Source organism: Pocillopora verrucosa, chromosome 2 (assembly GCF_036669915.1).
Source record: "Pocillopora verrucosa isolate sample1 chromosome 2, ASM3666991v2, whole genome shotgun sequence".
NCBI lineage: Eukaryota > Metazoa > Cnidaria > Anthozoa > Scleractinia > Pocilloporidae > Pocillopora > Pocillopora verrucosa.
Genome location: NC_089313.1, coordinates 16,243,749 through 16,267,268, shown reverse-complemented (window position 1 = coordinate 16,267,268; position 23,520 = coordinate 16,243,749). Strand labels below are relative to the sequence as shown.

The 23,520-nt window shown below is 38.0% G+C and overlaps 1 protein-coding gene and 1 pseudogene across 4 annotated transcripts; one reads left to right on the top strand and one right to left on the bottom strand.

Annotated features, from left to right (window-relative positions):
- Positions 1-6,141: 6,141 nt before the first annotated feature.
- LOC131795047 (uncharacterized) lies at positions 6,142-11,745 on the top strand (annotated as a pseudogene).
- Positions 11,746-13,325: 1,580 nt separating this feature from the next.
- On the bottom strand, positions 13,326-20,746 carry LOC131795050 (uncharacterized). Of its 4 annotated transcripts, XR_010716650.1 has the most exons (5): positions 20,680-20,746; positions 20,418-20,522; positions 19,081-19,176; positions 18,710-18,802; positions 13,326-13,910 (listed from the first exon to the last, which is right to left on the bottom strand). XR_010716650.1 is itself a non-coding variant. In XM_066162239.1 (3 exons), exons 1-3 carry the CDS (start codon positions 20,623-20,625, stop codon positions 13,891-13,893), a joined length of 321 nt encoding a protein of 106 aa, XP_066018336.1. In that variant the 5' UTR covers positions 20,626-20,738; the 3' UTR covers positions 13,326-13,890. The 4 variants fall into 4 exon arrangements, 1 of the variants encoding a protein (XP_066018336.1); XR_010716649.1 differs by having other exon boundaries at positions 20,418-20,738; XR_010716651.1 differs by lacking the exon at positions 18,710-18,802 and having other exon boundaries at positions 20,418-20,738.
- Between the last annotated feature and the right edge of the window lie 2,774 nt (positions 20,747-23,520).

Sequence of the window (23,520 nt, the reverse complement as noted above, 5' to 3'; positions counted from 1 at the left end):
AAGGAGTTGCGCAAACAGATCAATCATGTACCTCATTGAAAGGGCTATTTTAGGAGATATACTTCCACAATTCCAGGATATTGAGATTGATCATGTTTTGCATATGTTTTCATCTTGAGTGCACTAACTCACTTTACGATTTTTATTCGGGGATTGTCGATCCTTTTATTTTCGTTTATTTTTCTTTACTGACAAGAAAAGTCGACTGTATTAAAATAAAGCCGACTTTTCCTGTCAGTAGAGGGCTATTGTGTTTATATGATAAACAGAATAATACATGGCTGCTTGTTGATATGAAATGTCTCTTCTCGTGTTCAATGCGACATCTCGACATCTCACTCGTTCGACTTAACCCTTTAACCCCTAAGACTGACTAACATCTGATTTCTCCTCACAATATCACCCCTGAATCAAACATTAAGGTCATGAGAATAAAGGAGATGATCACCAACTAAAGGATCTCTTGATTATTGAACAAATTCTCCTTGTCAGAACCTTAGGAAATGTCTAGGGTGAGGTATGGAGAATATGCATACTGATGTTAGGGAGAAAAGGGTTAAACACTCGAAGAGAAATTTCATATCTAAACGCACCCATGTATTATTCTCTATGTATCAAATTGCTAATTAGACAAAGTTTCTGTGAGTGCTCTAACGGTTTTTTAATATAATTATTATTATCATTTCATGAGAATCTTCTAAAAATGGAACTGTCTGAGCCATACTTTTTTAGGTTGTTATTTTTGCGAATTTTTCTTTTTTTTTTTCTGCTGGAAACCTGACGTCATTGACCAGTGAACAGAAATCTCAGCTGAAAAAAATTGTAATTCTGAAAAGTGATTTAGGTTTACCTTGTTAAATACAGGTTGATTTCAAGGGCTAATTTTATTGTAAATTCCGTTCACAATTTTGCATTCTTCCTCCTAAGCCTTCTCATGATGTCACAAATCGGGATGCTGATGTGTGTGAGATTATACAAAAGCTAAAAGAGCTAAAAAAGTCTGCAGGATTAAGCTACTTGTTCATATCTGGAAATCCTGGAAGTTGTAGATTGCAGATGGCCTCTCTCGTAGCCAAGCGTTGCTTTGACGCGGTCAAAGAAAGCACATCTACTGCATCGTTCGTAATGACACTGAATGCTGGAAACTCTAAAACACTTTTGGAATCGTACGCCACTTTCGCTCGACATCTGAAGTGTCCAGAATATGCTGTCACTAACACATTTACCTCCAAAGATTTGAGTACAGATGAGAAGATCAGAAGTCTAAAGACATTGATCAGCACAAAAATCGAGCTGTACTCATCGTGGCTAATTATAGTTGATAACGTCACCAGCATGTCTCATCTGGATGGTAATTTACCTGATTCAGGAAATGGGCAGTGGGCAAAGGGCCAGTTGTTAATAACAACACAGGACACCGCGTCTATCCCGCCGTCAGGTTTATTTATTCAACATATCCCAGTCAGCAGAGGTATAGAGCCTCATGAAGCCGGCTGTCTATTGGAAATGCTTTCTGGTTTTAATGACCCTAAGATGGAAAAAGAAGTTTCTCGGGTATTAGACTACCAACCACTTGCCCTGGCAAGCGCTGCCACCTATGTGAGAGAAGTAAGAAACAACAAATTAACTCCCAATTTTAGTTGGGATGACTTTCTGAAGAAATTGGACAAGGGGAAGAGGCGTACAACAGAAGCCATGCTCTCTGGATGTAACCCAAGTTACAAAAAATCCATGACTGCAACTACAACACTTGCTGTTAAGAAGACGATCGCAACGGATAAAGTTTTAGAGCACATTTTTAACTTTCTTCTGTCTGTGCACCACACCCTTTGAGTCTAGAGATTGTTGTACATTATCTTAAGCAAAAGAATGTCATGATCATGCATATAGCATTCGTCTGAAAAGCCTCGGACCTGAAGATATTGATGTGGTAGACGTGCAGAATAACTGAGTGATAGTACAACGGGAAAGGGAGATTGGACATACGTCTACCATCTCTCACAGAGTCTGTTGTATGATATTCTGAGTTAACTATGAACTTTGAATATAAACTTACTAGTGCTGGAAATGATACTTCTAGGTCATAATATCAACTTTTGCAAGAAATCTAGATTTGTTTGAGAATTAGATACTCTAGAAAAAGTAGAATTCCATTAGTGTCAAAGCTATGAGAAACGTGAAGGCTTTAAACTATTTACCATATCTATCTCGTTAGTTTTCCTATCTGTCATTAGGAAAGTTTTTAAATTTTACACAATGTAATACACAAAAGACAGCCTTATTTGAATTTCAATGACAGAAATAGAAATAGTCGAAATAGTTTGTTAAACCTTTACACCCTAACATCAGTATCTATATTCTCCTTACTCTTCTCCTTACATTTCCTTTGGTACTGACAAGGAGATTTGTTTCATCAATCAAAGCTTCTTAGGTTGGTTACCATTTCCTTCATTCTCGTGATCTTAATGAATGATTCAGCGATATTAATGTAATAAGAAATTAGAAGCTGGTCACTCTTGGGGTATAAAGGGTTACAACTATACTAGAAGTCAGCCTTTCCATTTCTCCACCTCATATAAATATGACTTGAGTGTACATAGGCTCGACTGTAAATAGCATGACGTAGGACTTCATCAAAAAAAAATAAGTACGTGACGTGCAAATTTTACAGTAGAGGAAGTTAAAGCCCCGCCATTGCTTTCGTCTGTTGAACTTCCTGCTCTTTGCTGAGTTTCGAGATTAGGGCAGAAATCTATTCGTAGTATTTTGGTCAAATCATTGTTCCTCTGATTACTGCAGTTGGCTGTTGTAGCGATAAAACGTTTCCATAATTAAAATTTTCCTCAGCAAGGATTAAGGATTTAGTCGGTTTAAATATCAAAACGGAGAGAGAGAAGATTCTCCGGCACTCGTTTTAATTAATCAATGGAACTACAGGTTACAAAATACGCGTAAAAAAGCTCAAATAAATACGTGACGTGCAAAGTTTACAGCAGGACAGGTTAAAGTAAGATTTGAAGTTATTCCTTTTAAATTCGTGACGGGTGAAATAGATAAACTGCTGGATAGTTTAATCATCAATACTTTGCAACCCGAAGGCTGAATTGCGTATTTACAAAACTAAGAACAGTAAATATAAAAGTATATAAAAAAAGTATATAAAAAAGACTAAAAATCTACGCACATATGTTATCAGTATAGGATCTAATAATAAAACTATTCCTAAAACGATTGCTCTTGCATTTAGGGACGATGAAGCGCTTATTGCACCTCAGAGCATAACGCGGCGGTCCACTGCATGGGATTAAACTGTTCAGAGGGTGTTCAGGGACCTTAATAATGGTGTCAAAGGTATCACTACTTAGCCCTGTGATGAAATCTACAACAGGGACAATGTTAACCGGTTCGATAGCCTCCTGGTAATACAGTCCTGGGCATATTATAGACATTGCCTGCTTTTCAACTCGCATCAGCTCGTCTTTTAAGTACTTTGGCAGGGCATAAAAAAGACGGGTATCGCGTACGTAAGAACAGAGCGTATACAAGCAGTGTAAAAAGTGGACATATCCTGCCGAGGAACTCTTGATCTTTTTAACTGCACTAAGAAATAAAGACGCTTTGACACTTTCTTGATTACGTCACTAATATACTCGTTCCATGTAAGGTTGTTCGATATGGTCAGACCTAGTAGTTTAGCACTCAGTAGACACTCTCTCTAGTTCATTACCATCTATTACAATAGGCGCAAATTAAGGTTCATCCTTTGCGAAAGATATTCTGAGCTCCTTACATTTGTCGCTATTGAGTTGGACTCTATTCTGCGTAGACCATTCCGCAACCTTATGTGTGGTCTCCTGGGCACAACCGTTGTGCCCAGGAGACCGCGCATAAGGGCAACCGAAGTGACTTGCGTTCGTATCGTCAACGTACTTACATACATTAGCTAAATTAATAACATCTAAATCATTTATAAGAACAAGAAATAACCATGGGCAATATACTGTTTAGAGTAAACGTGACGCGCGAATTTCCCCCACTCCCCTCACCTCTCGTTTCAAAACATTGAAATGTTCAAAAGAGCTATTACTGATGAAGAGGCCTCAATGAAAATTTCTCAGACACGACTAGAAAACAGAACCTTTTGGCCAAACATAGAGTTTTGCCGAGACCGCGACTGCGGGAAAAACTGGCTGATGCCGAAGCGTTCCTCAAAGGACTGATCAGGAAACAACTGTCTTTGGAAGAAGATATTGAAGTGAAAGCAAAAAGTATTTTTATTTACAGAGATCAGTGCATGGAGTTGCGCAAACAGGTCAACCATTTAATTACCTCATTGAAAGAGCTATTTTAGGAGATATGCCTCCACAACTCCAAGATATTGAGATGCGTCAAAATTGCTAATTAGACAAAGTTTCTGTTCCTGTTTTGACAGCTTTTTTGTATTATTATTATTTCATGAGAATCTTCTAAAAATGGAAATGTCTGAGCCATATATTTTTTCTAAGTTCTTACTTTTGTGGATTTTTCTTTTTTTTTCCGCTGGAAACCTGACATCGCTGGGCATCGAACTGAAGTTTTCAGCTGAAAAACTTGTAATTCTGAAAAGTGATTTTAGTTTTACCTTGTCGAATACTGGTTAATTTCAAAGGCTAATTTCATTATAAATACAATAATGCTATGTTACAGCAGAAGCTGTTAAGCAATCAAACACAACCTTTCATTATATTTTTTTCATTATATTTGTTTCTCAGTTCTTCTTCCTTCAATGAATGGCGATAATACGTGAACTTCAATTTCTTTTTTTTTCTTTTATTACATTAATTGTTCATGTGAAAAACTATTGGCTTCATTTTATTTCAGTATAGACTCCTCAAAACTCATCTAGAGATACTGTGGGGTTATATTTGTTGTGGATGCTCGACGAAGGAAGAACGCAGCGAAGGTGTCTATATCGGTTGTTATGGCTACAGCAGCTGTAATCACCAACCTGAAGTGATTAATTTTCCAAAATAAACGTAATTCCGCACAATCTATGGTGGTGACGAACAGTAAACCTCATGGACCAGTCGCCAAAATGTCGAAAAAAATGCGCATTAATAAGCGAGTTATCGTATTCTCATTAGAATTTGATTTCTAAAACGATGGTGTATTTTACGCTACTGGCGGGCTCGCGGCGGACGGTAGCATGATGACTTGGCAATTAATCACCATGTCTTGGGCACTGCTCACAATAAACTTGCTGACCTACAGCACTCAAATTGCATTCAGCATTTGTCTGAAAAAGTTCGGAGCTGAGCATGTTGATGTGGCAACTACTTACAATATCGTGGGTATCGTGCATCGTCCCCAAGGGGACCCTGATTAGGCAAAAGAGTATTCGTCTTAAAAAGCTCGGAACTAACCATGTCGGTGTGGCAAATAGTTACAATAGTCTGGGTTCTGTGCATCGTGAACTTGGTCGACTGCAACGGGCAAAAGATTTTCATGATTGTACACTGGCCATTCGTCTGAAGGAGCTCAGACTTGAACATGTGGATGTCGCAGTTTGTTACAATGATTTGGGTAGTGTACATTGCGATCTCTTGACCGGATACGGGAAAAATACTGCATTGATCGTGCTTTGATTATTATGAAAAAGCTCGGAACTGAGCATATTGATGTCGCCTATGCGCGGAATGACATGTATAGATAAGCTTCAAATGGAGAAATAGATAGACAGTCGGCGGTCGATCATCACAGGCGTTTACAATCTCAAACGGGAAAGTGTATGATCATGTAAAAAGGTTACAGATTTCCAAATAACCATAAAATAGAAGGACATACGTTTCACAAGCATAAGCACAATGCAAGCGCTATGAGCATCCTTTCACCTATCACTTTTACTTCGCGCCCTCCTCGCGCTCACCCTAGTTACTGCAAAGTTTTCGCTTGAAGAATGCTCGACTTTGTCACGCAACAGAACTGCGTGTCCACAGGAAATCGCGTGAGCCGCTATATTCTTTTTTTGATGTCGCGCATACATGGATCACGCATACTGAAATGTTGTGTTCACTTTCAAAACAAGCTTTCACAAGCGTCACTGGTTTTTCCTTCTGATAAGTGGTGATTGTAAACGGCTCAACGCACATTAAGAATAAGCTTTTGGAAGACATTCATGACTTGAGCGTGTTTGGCTTTCGACATGCGACCCTGGATGATTGGAGACAGAAGCCTTCTTTCTTTTCTGAAGTGATTGTATTTCAACTTTGCTATATAATCCCTGAATAATTCGACGCAGTAAGTATAATACATATCATCGATTCACGTTATATCACTAAAAATAACATTTAACAGTTGTCTGTAAATCTTTTTTTAATTTTTTCGGGGTCGGTGAGTTACAATACTGAGAGTCGTTGCGTGTTGCATGTCAATGTTCCTCAGAGTTTGAAAGAAGTAGTTTTAAGTAATTCCTAGTTAAGAAACTTCAGAAAACTTCAAAGAGCCTATCTCGCCGTGACCGTTGTCATTTTTCTTCCGACATTGTCATCATTGTTCTATTTAAAGAGAGCATTTGATGCCTGAATTTAGTCACTTTCTGTTGTCAAGTGTGTTTCCTGTTGACGAGAAACTCAAAAAGAGAGATCCAAAGATAGAAAAGGGAAGTCTACAATGCCTATTTGAATTCTTATCCATGGGCAAGACTCATAAGTATATAAAACTGCACAAACCTCTATCTATTGGAACATTCTTGAACACGGAACCATCATAGAGCGGCTTCTATTATGTAAATTTAAGCAATTTGTTTATTCCTTCCCTCAAGATATTCGGTTTACGATATATTCTTTTATCTATCCTCGTCGAAACGAAGTAAAACCCTCCATAAACCTTATAAAGAAATTAAAAAAGAACAATATTTTGGATTCCAAACAGTTGTTTTCTTGCAAAGTCTTTATCTATCGAATTCAGCCTTGTTCGTGCATTTTCACTTGTTTAAGCCAGGCCGTGAGTTATTATCAATTATGAGCACTTGACTGCGGGCACTTGTTCTACTTGTGGTAACCACTATTAACTCTTTAACTCCCATGAGTGACCAAGACAGAATTTCTCCTTACAATATCAGCACAATATCAAGCAGACAAGTGATGAGAATAAAGAAAAATATCAATTAGGGGATTAAAAGTTTTTTCAATACCAAATTTTCCAAACCAACATCACAAGAACTGTTTGGCATACAGTGAGGAGAATTACTAATGAGATCTTGGGAGTCAAAGGGTTAACATAACATGGAAGAGCAGAGGCAGACTTGAATTTCTTCCCTTTGTGTCTTATGCTTAATGCCGGAACTGATAACAAAGCTCGAACATTTGTGGTAAGACAACTAAAGAAGTTAATGAGTTGACTGCTGTCGTTTGCGGGTTGCAACTGAAATAATTGCGACTTAAAGCTAATTACCCCGTCCTTTGGTATGACCTGAACTGTTCCCTTAAGCCCTTTTCTTTGGACTGGACGTTTTCCAAACTTACTCGTGTACAGTCTCGCCATTTACAATAGTAAGTCAGTCAAGGGGTTCCTATCTTTCCTCGCCCATCAATCGTTACATTTTCTTTTGCTTTTTCTTGACATTTGATTGTTTTATCATAAAGGAACTCTTAACACTCCTCTTCAGAAGTTAAAGAATCGGGCGTTTTATTCAGAGAGGTAATTATCATCAAAGTTTCAAGGTGAACAAAGGGGAGGGGTGAGTGAGGCAGTCGTTAGGTGTATCTCATCTCCCCATAATAAAGAAAAAAAACGTCACACCTCCAGTACGAGTGAGACACCAATGTGGGCCAAAATTCTACAAAATCCAGCAAGGTGCCTTAGTCAAACGCTTTTACATATCTGGTACCTCCAATTGCTTCGCAATTAGGCAGTTTGTACTGATTCTTATTCCATGAAAGACAACAGGCCTCGACTTATTTAGCTCAGCTTTAAAAAAACCTTCCAAAGGGAAGAAAAGCCATTTTTCAGATCGAAAATTTTTAGAATTTCTTTTTTTTAGATTAAAGGGCAGTCGCTGAACCGTAAGAAATTGTTCAAAGGAATATGGCCTTTTCAATGGAATACGATGAGGAGCAGCTAAACTATTTCAGGATTTGTCACGTTACCACTGACATCTTGACCGAGGGATTGCGAGAAATCTTCAAACAAGAATGGGATAGTCACTACAAGGCCACGTTAGGGGAATGGAAAGATGATCCAAAAAATGGATCGGACTTCTGCAATGGCGAATCGCCACGGAACCAAAACAAGCATGCACGTCTATTAGCAACCATGACTAAGGGAAATAGAGCTGAGTGGGATTGTACCATGCTGTTTTACGCCATTCTTTTCTCTGATTGCATTCATAGTCTTAATCCAGTCGTCCGGTCAAATGTGGATAAACTCAGGTTGTTTCGTAACGAAGAGTTCGCTCATATCGCACGAGGTCACCTCTCAGACGTAGAGTTTCAAAATGCCATTAGCAAAGTAGAAAATGCATTTTTAGCTCTCGGTCTTTCCACCGTTAAAATTCAAGAATTAGAAACCCAAACTTATTTTCCCACAGAGCAGCTGAGACATGTTTTGAAGAAGGTAGACGACTTCAAGCACGAAGTTCAGGAGAAAGAAAAAGAAATTCAGGAAAAAGAGAGAGAAGTTCGGGAGAAAGACAAAAATCTTCAAGAAAAAGAGAAAGTAATTCAGGAAAAAGACAAGAAATTGCAGGAAAAAGGAAAGGAACTTCAGCAAAAAGAAGAACAAAGACAGACCCTTGAAGAACAGTTAAACAGCGAGGCTTCTTCATTTTGCATTCTTCCTCCTAAGCCTTCTCATGATGTCGCAAATCGAGATTCTGATGTATGTAAGATTATTGAACAGTTAAAAGCGCTGAAAAAGTCCACAGGATTAAGTTACTTGTACCTATCTGGAAATCCTGGAAGTGGTAAATCGCAGATGGCCTCACTTGCAGCTGAGCGTTTCTTTTGCGAAGAAAGTATAACTACTGCATCGTTTGTAATGACACTGAATGCTGAAAACCCTAAAACACTTTTGGAATCGTATGCCACTTTCGCTCGACATCTGAAGTGCCCAGAATACGCTGTTACCAACACATTTACCTCCAAAGATTTAAGTACAGACGAGAAGATCAGAAGTCTAAAGACACTGATCAGCACAAAAATCGAGCTGTACTCATCGTGGCTACTGATAGTTGATAACGTCACCAACATGTCTCATCTGGATGGTAATTTACCTGATCCAGGAAATGGGCAGTGTGCAAAGGGCCAGTTGCTGATAACAACACAAGACACCGCGTCTATCCCGCCGTCGGGCTCATTTATTCAACATATTCCAGTCAGCAAAGGTATGGAGTCTCATGAAGCCGGCTCTCTATTGGAAATGCTTTCTGGTTTTTCTGACCCCAAAATGGAAAAAGAAGTTGCTCGGGTATTAGACTACCAGCCACTTGCCCTGGCAAGCGCTGCCACTTATGTGAGAGAAGTTAGAAAGAACAAATTAACTCCCAATTTTAGTTGGGATGACTTTCTAAAGAAATTGGACCAAGGGAAGAGAAGTACAACAGAAGCCATGCTCGCTGGAAGTAACCCAAGTTACAAAAAGTCCATGACTGCAGCCACAACACTTGCTGTTAAGAAGACGATCGCAACGGATAAAGTTTTGGAGCACACTTTTCATTTTCTTTCTGTCTGTGCACCACACCCTTTGAGTCTAGAGATTGTTGTAAATTATCTTAGCAAAGTAAATAAGGAGCCTAAAGACCCTGAGATATTTGCTACGAGAATCTGCAAATGCTCTTTGCTGTTATTTGAAGAAGATGACAGCGGTGTGTACATTCGAGTGCACCAGATTGTCCATGACGTCATCAATAATGTTATGAAAACCTTCGCCGAAAGCAAAGAGCTTGAAGCCGTTGATGGGGCCATTCTGTCATTCTGCCAAGTTATAGGTCATGAGGATGACTCGCATACTCTTATAAGAAGCAAGAACATTGTTCCTCATTTAGTAACAATGAGTGAGATAATCGATGGTCTATTTTCAGAAGAGGGTATATCCGACGCTGTCAAAGCCGGATCATCCACTCCCTATGACTACCGAAACTATTTTAAAACCCTTGGTCACACCTGCCAAAAAAACTGTGAATTCCGATCAGCATTAACGTACTTCAACGTAATGTTGCGATTAACTCAATGTGACGAAGTGTTTGGTGACGAAGACGTTGTAAATGCATATGGTTACATAGGTACTGTGCACCATTCCCTCGGTGGCCTGCAGCAGGCAAAAGAATGTCATGATCGTGCAATAACGATTTTTCTGAAAAAGCTCGCACCTGAACATATCGATGTGGCAAATGCTTACGATAATCTGGGTACTGTGCATCATGATCTTGGTGACCTGCCACAGGCAAAAGAATGTCATGATCGTGCACTGACCATTCGTCTGAAAAAGCTCGGACCTGAACATGTCGATGTGGCAAATGCTTACGATAATCTGGGTACTGTGTATCATGATCTTCGTGACCTGCCGAAGGCAAAAGAATGTCATGATCGTGCACTGGCCATTCGTCTGAAAAAGCTCGGACCTGAACATGTCGATGTGGCAAATGCTTACGATAATCTGGGTACTGTGTACCATGATCTTGGTGACCTGCCGCAGGCAAAAGAATTTCATGATCGTGCACTGACTATTCGTCTGAAAAAGCTCGGACCTGAACATGTCGATGTGGCAAATGCTTACGATAATCTGGGTACCGTGCATCATGATCTTCGTGACCTGCTGCAGGCAAAAGAATGCCATGATCGTGCACTGACCATTCGTCTGAAAAAGATTGGACCTGAACATATATATGTGGCAAATGCTTACGATAATCTGGGTACTGTGTACCATGATCTTGGTGACTTGCCGCAGGCAAAAGAATGTCACGATCGTGCACTGACCATTCGTCTGAAAAAGCTTGGACCTGAACATGTCGATGTGGCAAATGCTTACGATAATCTGGGTACTGTGCATCATGATCTTGGTGACCTGCAGCAGGGAAAAGAATGTCATGATCTTGCACTGGCCATCCGTCTGAAAAAGCTCGGAGCTGACCATGTCGATGTGGCAAATAGTTACAATAATCTGGGCACTGTGCATCGTGCTCTTGGTGACCTGCAGCAGGCAAAAGAATTTCACGATCGTGCTCTTACCATTGGTCTGAAAAAGCTCGGACCTTAACATGTCAATGTAGCAAATAGTTACATTAATATGGGTGCTGTGCACTTTGCCCTTGGTGACCTGCAGCAGGCAAAAGAGTGTCATGGTCGTGCACAGACCATGGGTCTGAAAAAAATCGGACCTGCACATGTCAATGTGGCATATAGTTAGAATAATCTGGGTGCTGTGCATCATAATCATGGTGACCTGCAGCAGGCAAATGAGTGACAAGATCATGCACAGACCATTCGTCTGGAAAAGCTCGGACCTGAATATTATGATGTGGTAGCTGTGACAAATAGTTACAATAATCTGGGTCCTGTGCATCAAGACCTTGGTGACCTGAAGCAGGAAAATGAATGTCATGATCGTGCACTGAACATTTGTTTAAAAGAGCTCGGACCTGAACATGTCGATGTGGCGGAAAGTTACTATAACCTTGGCGCTGTAGACCGTGGCCTTGGTGACCTGCAGCAGGCAAAAGAGTTTCAAGATCATGCATATAGCATTAGTCTGAAAAACCTCGGACTTTAAGATATTTATATGGTAGCCGTACAGAATAACTTAGTGATGATACCTCGAGAAAGGGAGAGGTGACGGACTTCTACCATATCTCAGAGTCGATTGTATGATATTCAGAGTTAACTTTGGATTAAACCCAAAAGTGCCAGACATGATACTTCTGGGACATAAGATCAATTTTTTGACAGAAAACTAAATTTGTTGGAAAATTGGATGCTCTGGAAAAAGGAAAATTCCATTAGGCAATCTAATAAACAAAAGACAGCCTTATTTGAACTCCAATGACCGAAATAGAATTAGTCGAAATAGTTTGTAAACCCTTTACACCCTAACATCAGTATCCATATTCTCCTTACTCTTCTCCATACATCTCCTTTGTTACTGACAGGAGATTTGTTTCATCAATCAAAGCTTCTTAGGTTGGTGATCATTTCTTTATTCTCGTGATGTTAATAAATGATTCAACAGAATTATTGTAAAGAGAAATTAGATGCTGGTCACTCTCCAAGGTATAAAGGCTTAAAACGATATTAGAAGTCAGCCTTTCCATTATTCTACTTCATATAAATATGACTTGAGTGTACATAAGCTCGATTGTAAATAACATAACGAAGGACTTCATCAACTTTTCATCAAAACTTGTCAGTGACCTCTCTGCTTCATTACTAATCTCAGTTTACTCAGGCTAGCTTGGTCGTCCGTGATTGCCCTGCCAAACCCTCATGCTAATGAAGTAAACAGGAGGGATATTGTGTATATTGGTCTTCCTTTAAAACACTTTTCCCCTTCTCAGCTATTTTGTAAACTACCAGGGCAAGTGTTGAAAGTTAAACTGATCCAATTTCTTTTGAAAGAGGAGAGGGCATTTATCATGAAATTGTCCTAAATTATTAACTAAAAAATTAGTTTCAAAGTGGTTACAAAAACTAAGAGAATGCCAAAGTGAATTTGAAAAAACCAAGGGTAATCATTCAGTGCAAGAGATTATTTTCTTGTTCGATTGTCAAAGAAAATCCAGTTTTACTATGCTCCTTTCTGTGATTGGCCAAGAAACTGGGGTTACCTCCTCAACCAGTCAGGTGGAAAAGAAATCGAGTTGCTTATATTTTCCAATGACTCAGTCTTCCTGTTTCTTCAAGTTAATACTCTCTCCTAAGGTTTTTTTTTTTTCAGTCCTTGCGATTACTAACGTAACAAAAATGCAGGAAATATGATCATATTAACTTAATATATTTAAATATCCTGGAATGAACGGACTGTGCTGATTCTTTTTTTGTGTCTGAGATCAAACTAATTCATGAAAAGTTTTTCTTACTTTCCTTTGCTGTAAAATTTAGATGTTGAAAGAGTAAGACCGCAGATTCCGTATCCACCTCTCCCTACCCCGTAACTTTTGCGCATCTCTTAGTTCAATAAGAGAGAATATGGACATGGTAAAGTAGGAGGGTGGTAAAGGGTCTTTACGTGACACATAAAAAGCCCCAAAATAAACACGACGTGCAAATTTTACAGCAGGGCAAGTTCCTTTTAAATTCGTGACAACTGTGATGGTAAAGAAACAAAGGCAACAAACCACAGGTTCTACAAAATAATGACTTTCATAAGATAAATTTTTAATGTTGGGTTGTTATCACAATGTTTTACAAGAAACAAGCTGTCATCACAGAATTGTACCTCTTTTCAGTGGCACATTTGAAAACTGATCAAAAGGTGATTTAGCAAAAGACTGAAGAAAAAAAGTGACAAAAATGTTCTTATACAGTCACAAATAGCCTTAATTGTGACAAGTTGTTGCCCAAAGATAGTTTATATGAAACAAAAACAACTATATGTTTTTCCTTGTAGTCCCTAACTAATATCTTGGAAGCATGGATTAACTTCCCCTTGGAGCATGAAGTTTTTTCAGGCTTCTTTTTCAGTTAACCTGTGAAGATTTCTTCCTCACATTTATATTGTTGTTAAATAGCAATTAGGTTACCTTTTGGAGCTTATTAACTGTCAAAGTAGAATTGGAAAACAAAGTATCTCCTTAAGAAACTTAACTCCTTCTCTAGCAACACTCTTGGCATGAAGTCTTAAATTCAGATTTTAAATGTTGTATAGATGGAAATATGAAGAAGAAAAAAGATACATTGTAAATAAATGATGCTTCTTCTCTTAGCTTTCTGGAGGGTATTCTGTAGAGAACAATATTAAAAAAAAACATTGATGTATTTTGATACCTCCCATTTAAGAGGCGATCTCTGTAAGAGCGGTCCATGGCATTTCGCATCGGAAAAAAGTTTTCCCTCAAACTTTGCCCAATAAACTATTTTTGGTAACAAGTAAATAAAACCACATTATTTTTTGGAAATACCTCAAAATAAAATTTTTAGAGCTCTCAAAAGTCAAAGCTCCAAAAGGCCCTTTTTTGACCTCTTGCGACATCGAAAATTTCAAATGTTGAATAGCCCGGTCCTCGTATCACACCGCATGCAACAAAAAATATTTTGTATTCTTAAAGTGTGTGATATATAAGGTGTATAAAATGAATTTCAATTTTGATATTCGTTTATTCAGAGGCTCGTCATAATTTATTTAAAAACACTCGTTGGACAGCTTTCTGAAATTGGTTAAAAGTACTCTTTCTTTCTCGATTGATATTGCTCAAGTCCAGACCAGACCATTAAAAACTCCGCTTGATTTCTGCTAATAAGATGTTTGGCTGCAGAAAAATATAAAAACATCTTGCACTTATTGATTTTCTTCGCCGAGGTGACTTCGAACTTTTAGCGATATTGCAAGCGTGACAGCCGATTATGCAAATTAGTTCATTGAGCAAACTCCGACCGTTTTATGTGAGTAGCTCAATAAATCTTAGATTTTAACCATTTTAAGTAGAAAATATAGTAGGACAAAACTTTAAACCACACCGATTAATACTTTAAGCATTTTAAAAGGCCAAAATTTGACAAATTTTATTATCTCGTGACGAAAGACGTCAACAACAACGTATCGAATATCAATTTGATTAGCGCTCGCAAACCTCTTTTTTAAAAATTTGGCTTCTGTTATCTCATATTTGAGTTCTGATGGCTTACGCTATTCAAACCTGTATGAACAATTCAAAATTAAACTACAGGATTCTATTTAGTGTAACCGGCGATAACAGCACACACTAAATTCACCGTGACCAGTGACTCTGTCACGTAATTCCATCGTGTAATTGTCCTGAATACTTCTCACGTCTAAATAAAGCAGCGATTTCTCGGATTTCTCGCTGAAAGGGAAAAAATGATATTTGGTCGTCACATCTGTCTGCATAACAGTCTCTGTTTAAAAGTTTGAAGAGTTCTTGTAAAAAAAGATATCGCATTCGCATAACGGGTGGACGTTATAACTAGATTGCATAACAACTGCACTCTGAAATCATTTCCTCCATTTTTGCAAGAGGTGCTGCATTTGTATCTTGCATTTTGAATGCGAGCTCAAAATGTTCGCATATGTCTCTTAGCATCTTGACTTTGAGACTAGACAACCTTGCTTCTCTTGCCAACGAGCACACATCATAGATATCAAACATGATTGGATGTTTCAATCTATCTCATCCATTACTGTGTTCCTCGCCTCTCTCAAACACCCTTCGTCTACATCAGACGCGGATGCTTCTATCAAGTGGTCGTCTGCGTCGGTGGCATCACCCGATTCTTGTTGTATTTTAGATTGCTGTTTAAGGCACAATCTCGAGAAGAAACCCTGAATCTGTATGTTGGATAACCACTCTGTTCTATCGAACATTCTCTCTCCATCTATTGTGCAAGCAGTTCGCATATCCTTTGCTACTTTCACTGGGTTTGGTTTCTGCCAGTGTCTCATCCGATATTAAATTTCTGTTTCAAGTAATGCCTGACGTTTTGCGAAAGCCGTTCATTTGCACCTCTCTTATGAAGAGCCCATCCCATGGGAAGCTTTGATGTACTTGTCAAGGGTTCTGTGGCCACTGCAACCAGTTCAGTCGAACTTTCACCCTCTAATGACAATGACTGAAAGTAATGAACCCACTACCTCTTCACTTTGTCATAAAGACTTTAAGTCATGCTCGCAGGCACAGGACTTACATGATGAACTAGCTAGTTCATATGGAAGTCAAGGTCGGCCTGCGTCTTAAAATCTTCATCGCAACCAGGTTCAGGGCATTGATAGGAACTACCGTCGTTGCCATCATTGCTTTCTCCTGCTGATGCAGTTCGTCGAGCAGTAGTGGGGAAAAATGGAATCTCCTTCACCAGATCCGTCATTTTTTCTGTGGAAAAATTGCAATTTTAATTTTACCGAATAAACTTTCCAGACCCAACATTAAACGCTCTCCAAACGCGCAGGCCCTCTTGTGTAAGTTGCTGAAAGTGGCAATCGTGATGTCCGAGCCCTCGTAGAGTTGATACTAGCTTACTGTTGTGATACCAACCTGCTTCATCCTATCTTATAAAGGGCCTTTTTTATTCCTGAATTTCTTAACTTTATGGTGACAAAGAGATTTTCTAGGACTGACAGCACTGAAAACCAGTCTTTTTTACAGCTGTTAAGGTCTACGTATCAGGTTACTTCCAGGCTTTCCTCCTGTCTTACAACAGCGCTACTCGCATGCCAATTGATTTCCCTCTAGGGAAACCATTCTGCTTGCTTTTCCCGGAACTTCATCGCTATGAACTTCATTGTCCAGTCAACTATTATAAATGCTTCATCTCCCTCCAAAGTATCGAAAATTTGCAGCTCGTACTGATCCTGGTTTCTGCTCTCAGGATATACCCTCTCCATTCAAAGGTCTTAGCGGCAGCAATTTTTTGCTTCATACAGATAGTCTTCCGCTTGAAACCTACCCAATTGCATTGTGTACTCAGAAATAGCGCCTTTTACTTCTTCAAGAACACTCTTCAACATCTCACAATCCTCACACTTCACGTTGTGACTGTGACTGCATACTTTCTGAACTTCAGTGTCACCAGCATAGCTCAGTGCAAAGACCCTACAGTGATCGGCACATTTGCTATCGTCCTCTTCGCAGTGATTACGGTATGTAGTCTTCAAATACAACTTGCTCTCCTGTAGCCTCTTCCGAACTTCTTTACACTAGTCCTTTTCTGCTCCCACGCTTTCCAATTCGTCTATAATTTGGAGAAAATCCTTGAAACCATCCGCTCCCTCAGCTGCAGTATCGTGTAAACCTCTATATAACACCATACATCTTAGAAATGGCCTTTGACTTTTGCAAATTGACAGAATACCGGCTCTTTAGCCCTTTGGAATCGCTACCAGGGTGTGTCGGATACTGGCACGCTGAACTTTGGCGCCAGAACTTCCCATAAGTGTGCCTATGCTTTGCGCAGACCCACATAACTGAGTCTTCTGCATCGAACAGGCCAGCCCTTGCAAAGATAAGCTCTCCTTCTGTGAAACTCTCTTTTGACAAATGGATTAAGCAGAGATGACTCTTTATTGAGTCAGTACTCTGAGGCAAGATAAACAAACCGGAAACTCCTCGTGAGTCTTCTAACGAAGTTTCTGAAGAACGCGACTGAAAACATGACTTCTTTTGGCGAATACCGCTTCAAGAATTTAGTGTTATTAATCCCAAGCAAACCAGTACCGAAAGAGAAATATGAATTACAGCTAATATAATTACGCACTTTACAGTATAGATATAGCTAATTGTTGGAAAAATGAGGTCACACGTAACGTAATAATTTATTTCCTCAAAAATCGCGTGGTCCTTTTCCACAAGAACTCCCTAGAGTTCTGAATAGAAACTTTCATAAAGACAGGTGTGCAGACAAAATTTCTCTTATTCCTGCCGACCAGAATTCGGATCCAAAAGGCGATGTTATCGCTGCTTTATTAAGAAGGGAGAAGCAAATGAGGATAATTACACATGTACAATTGAATTATGTGACAGTGGTCACGGTGTATTTCAGTGTGTGCTGTTATCGCCGGTTACACTAAATAGAATCCTGTAGTTTGGTTTTGAAATGTTCATACAGGTTTGAATAGCGTAAGCCATCAGAACTCAAATATGAAATAACAGAAGCCAAATTTTTAAAAAGGGGTTTGCAAGCGCTAATCAAATTGATATTCGATACGTTGTTGTTGACGTCTTTCGTCACGAGATAATAAAATTTGTCAAATTTTGGCCTTTTAAAATGTTTAAGGTATTAATCGTTGTGGTCTTAAAGCTCTGTCTACTATATTTTCTATTATATTTTCTACTTCTAAGATTTATTGAGCTACTCACATAAAACGGTCGGAGTTTGCTCAATGAACTAATTTGCATAATCGGCTGTCACGCTTGCAATATCGCTAAAAGTTCGAAGTCACCTCGGCGAAGAAAATCAATAAGTGCAAGATGTTTTTATATTTTTCTGCAGCCAAACATCTTATTAGCAGAAATCAAGCGGAGTTTTTAATGGTCTGGTCTGGACTTGAGCAATATCAATCGAGAAAGAAAGAGTACTTTTAACCAATTTCAGAAAGCTGTCCAACGAGTGTTTTTAAATAAATTATGACGAGCCTCTGAATAAACGAATATCAAAATTGAAATGCATTTTATACACCTTATATATCACACACTTTAAGAATACAAAATATTTTTTGTTGCATGCGGTGTGATACGAGGACCGGGCTATTCAACATTTGAAATTTTCGATGTCGCAAGAGGTCAAAAAAGGGCCTTTTGGAGCTTTGACTTTTGAGAGCTCTAAAAATTTTATTTTGAGGTATTTCCAAAAACTAATGTGGTTTTATTTACTTGTTACCAAAGATAGTTTATTGGGCAAAGTTTGAGGGAAAACTTTTTTCCGATGCGAAATGCCCTGGACCGCTCTTACAGAGATCGCCTCTTAATGTTTAATCAAGGTAAACTTGCATCTCTTGACCAAAGTAAGTAAACATCTTTATCCAAGCTTTTCCTGAACAAAGGATTAATTGTAGAATTATTATTTCTTACCTTTTATTTTCTTCTGTTTATTTTGCCCAACCAACCAACCCACTTTCACAAAAGGGAAAGCCATGGAGCACAAAAACAGTTGGTAGTTATGGCCTAAATGAAAAAAAGAAAATCTGATCCCAAGAATGATAACATTGGATAGCCCCACACCCTAGTTAGCCCAAAGAACACTCTTGTAAAGGGGTTTACCACTGACTATGAAGCATGAAAAAAAGATTAAAGTTTTCTACCTTTCTCTTTCCTTACTAAAAAAAGAAGAAAAAAGAAAAGAGTCTTTGGAGTAATTAGTGTAATATTGTTTTGAATCCTTCATGTTTCCAATGTCCATCATCTTTTATTCTTTAATCTGATACTTTAGAGAGACATCTTACCTCATTGTGACCAATAAGAGGACATTCAAACTCTTCAACAACTACTTTATCATCTCATGAAAAATGAGGTTCATAGATAAAAAACAGTCCACCAATCTAGTTAAAAAAAATTGACTTTAAGGTTATTAATCACAGAACAAATTTACCTAACCATGACCAAAAAGTTCACTTTAATTCAATCTGCATCACAGACAACAAAATATTGCAGATCTGTTGTTTAAAAACATCATGGAAACCTCTTTTGACTATGTACAATAACATATCTTGACCCTAACCCTTAGCAAATGTCACCCTTATGCTGAGTGATAAGTACAACCCATACTTATCCCAGTTTCTGCCTAAGTTGACTTAGAGTATTGATTATCCTCCTGAATGGGATATTGGGACATAACAGGTTACCACAAGAGGTTTTTATCATTTCCCAGATAATTTTAGGTACCCAATTTGTACTGCCCTTGTAGAAACACAGTGAGATTTTGGTGTCTTTTTTTTCCAACATGATTAGAGAAATAAATGTCCAGCAGCTTTGCTATTTGGACAGTTAACAATATCCCCTTGCAAACTGAATTCTCAGTTTTCTGGGAATTCCTAGGAATTCCTAGGAATTCTCAAAAATTTCCAACTATGCAAATTAACTCTGATTTAAAAAGCTTGGAATTACTGGGAATTTCTGGGAAAGGAAGACTCCAGTTTTGTGAGGACTTGGAATTCCTAGGAATTCTCAGCTACACAAACTACCAATAATCTAAGAAGGGTGGAATTCTTGGGAATTTCTGGGAATTGAATTTGAGGCAATTTAAATACCCTGAGGTCTACATAAATTCTAAGAAATTCTCAATACCTTGAATGTGAAGGTTTTAAGAAAAGGAGTAATTTCAGAGGCTTAAAACTTTGGCTCAATAAAAGGTATGCTATACAAAACTTACCAAGAGATATACATACATGTATATGTTTATAACTTAAAGATCATGAAATTTATTATTCAAACTAAGTTTTAGTAAATCTCTACATTAATATGGATTTTCTCATGAACCAGCAGTCAATGATCTGAAAATATTTGTCAACAAGACTTCTTAGTAATGAGAAGTAAAAACCAAGTTTCCTTTCATAACTTAATTTCTTAAATGTCCCAATCACTGGATCTCCCAAAATATATTACATCTTTTTATTTTTGGTGCTTGCTACGGTCAAGCTTTGTAGATTTAGGTACTGGTACACTGGGATCATCTATGTGTCTCGTATACTTCCTAATGTGGTATCCTTCTTTTATAAATATGAGGGTAAAAGACGATTTGTAGTCGCATTCAAAACTGTGATTGGCTTGTATTATTTCTCACCTTTGCCATGAACACAACTCAAGTGAGTTTCGAGTCTTTGTTTCCTCGACAACCTTCGGCCACAAATCGTGCATTTGTAGTACGATCGATTCTTGTGTATTATTTCTACATAGAGTGAGCTCACATCATTATTAAAATCACCAAGGTATCCATCGTCTAGAAGCAGAAGACCGGTCGGAGAGGTATATACGCCATGGCTGAATGCCATATAGACGACAAAATGGCTGACAATATATATGCTTTAAGATCATGTAAAACTTACAATATGTCCTAGTTAGCCATATTCTACCACGATAACCCACATCTACCCCAAGTCGGAGAAGTCAGAATAAAGTTGCGCGCTTCTCTTAACACTGCAATCGGCAAGCCAGCGGATTCACTTTGCTAGCCAATGAAAAGTCCTAAAAGATCCACGTGATCATGCCCGTGATCGGAAACAAAGAAGACTCCATTTGGCGCTCATCTTTGAATGTACTTTTCATCGGTTGATCGCTTTTCTCAACTGTTTTGCTTAATACAACATTTCTATAGATAGCTTTTATTGTGATTCAATGGGAAAACGAGAACAGCGTGAGTGTTGTAAAAGAAAAGAAAGTCGTTGGCGCCGTGGAGTTAAAAGAAGGGATAACAGTTGACATACTGACTGGTACAAACAAGGGTCGAGTGGCCATCTGTAAAGCTACGATTTTGAAAGTTTGTGGTGAGTAAAAATTGCGATATTCGTTACGTGATCAAAATCTTATAAAAGAATAGATGTAAAGGGTTGAATAAAGCTTACATAACGCTCGGCGCAACTGAAACTAGAATAATTCTGAGAATCGAATAGGTCACTTGCATGCCGCAGTTTCTTAAGCTTATGCTTTACAATGAAATAAATCTATCAGTAAGGTTTCAAGAATCCTTTAGTCACATTTGGGAACATTCAAGATTTATAATAGGAACTGTTATTAAACAAACCTTATTACATAAAGAAGCCCTCCTTGGTAAAAACAAAATAATGTATTCAACCCTTTTTTAGTAAAATCTATGGGAGAGATGCACTAACTCCAATATAAAAGTCACTCAATATAGCCGAGATTTCTCAATTTGAGAATCCAATGAATGCCCTTTTCCTTATAGCCATCTTAAAGGCCTGGTCTGAGCTTTAAATAATTATATATATTTATATATATATTATTTTTTTCAAATTCAGATGTCATGGAATCCAGATACAAAATGGTCAAGCTTCTTGTAGACAACCTCATTCAAGGCCAACTCATTGTGAGCCTAGGGAAAAAAATACAAACAGCAGCTAAGTTTGCAGTTTAGGATAACTTCATTCTAATTTATTGTTACAGTTACAACAAGATTTTAATTAAAAAATCAATTTTATTTATCTGTAATTAACCCCTTCACTCCCAAGAGTGCTTGGTTTTCAAATATAATTCAAGATATTGTATTTTATGGAAAAGAATCAACAGATTTTATTCACAATTTGTGTCCAACCAAATTTAATGATTGATTAGGACTATTTTATATGAATAGCTGTAATTGAGGATTAATCCGTATGAAGTTTTCAAGAAAAGAAAAATGAATCAAATTCCATCCTAATATTACCACATGTTGATTTTAATAATTAATCAAAAATATTTTACATGCAAGCCTTAATTAAGCTTGTAAATAAATTTCCTCGAATACTTGAATTTTAGCTGGGTTTTTTTAATTTAAAGTATTTATTTCATATCATTAGCCTCAAATTTTTGCTTAAAATTCCCAGTAATTCTTAAACATTCCTAAAAATTCTTAAAATTCCCAGAAATTCCTAGGAATTTTTTAGATTTACAGCTTTTCAGGGAAAGTCATTGGTTCTCTGAGTTGGAATTCCTAGGAATTCCAAGTCCTGTTGGCTATAAACTTGGAATTTCTGGGTTTTTATGGGAATTTCTAGGAATTTCTAGGTTTTTAGAACCAGAGTTGTTATGGTTGGGAATTCCTACGAATTCCTACAAATTCTCAGTCCGAATTTACCGTGAAAATTCACCTTTATTCCTAGGAATTCCTACGAATTCCAAAATCCATTTCACAAGGGTCACCAGACATAGCTACCTTTAACAACTCTCTCAACAACAGAAAAAAGGCAAACTGGTATCTAGCTGTAGGACATGAAGATAGTTTTCTAATTCCATAACAAACAATATCAGTAACAGGTTATCCTGAGATGAAGATAGTTTTTCTAATTCCCAAACAAACAATATCAGTAACAGGTTCTCCTGGGATGATTTTAAATTTGTTATCTGGTCTAACAGCAGACTCAGCTGGACAACAGGACTTCTTCATATGATGACCATCGCAAAGTAGTTCTGAAGAGAAAAAAAATTGAGGCCTTGTTAGGAAAGGATCCCTTTTTATTCCATTTCTTTGTACCTCATCTGAGAAATGATCCTTCTATTGACCAACTAATTAATGAATAATGAATCCCAACAAGCAGCATGGTCGAGCAGAGAGCACATTGGACTCTCAATGCAGGGTTTCAGTTCTGCTTTGACATAACAAAAACCACTGGGTAACCAGCAATTGTGCCATCTTTACAGAGCCATCCTTTTTTTCCCCAATTTTTAGGGTATGGATAAATGTCAGATAAATGAACAATAGTCTCTTCATGTTTGTCCACGGTTTAAAAACTGGTTCTCAGATGGATAAGTGAGGCAGAAAGGGGTGGGGGTGGGGGTGGGGGTGGGGAAGGGCTAAGGAGAGCTGACAAAAGTTGACATATAATGCACTAATTATTGTATTTTACCTTGAACATTTAAAAGAAATTAACTCCCAGAAATTTCTTCCCTAATTAATAACATACATAGATTCAGTAGATTAAACATGTAGAACCTTCATCTTCAGTACATAGTCAAGGCGAAATACAAAACTTTCATAAAAAGTTAACCTTTGCTTACTTGCATTTCTCGATTTTCGTCTTTAACTCATTTACATAGCACTTTTCTGAATCATAGGAGGTTGAAATTTTCCGAGATTTCGCTTAAGATCCATTTCATCAATTTTATTCCTGTGCTTGCAACTTTTACTTTTCTTTACGACTTAAAATCCATGGTTGTCCGCCATTTTGGTTGAG

Coding starts and splice junctions, on each gene's coding strand:
- LOC131795050 (XM_066162239.1), bottom strand. CDS start 20,625: ATGGCATTCAGCCATGGCGTATATACCTCTCCGACCGGTCTTCTGCTT. Junction 18,803..20,417: donor GAGTTGTGTTCATGGCAAAG/GTGAGAAATAAT, acceptor TTTTTCATTTAG/GCCATAACTACCAACTGTTT. Junction 13,911..18,709: donor TAAACAGAAGAAAATAAAAG/GTAAGAAATAAT, acceptor TGTTCTCTACAG/AATACCCTCCAGAAAGCTAA.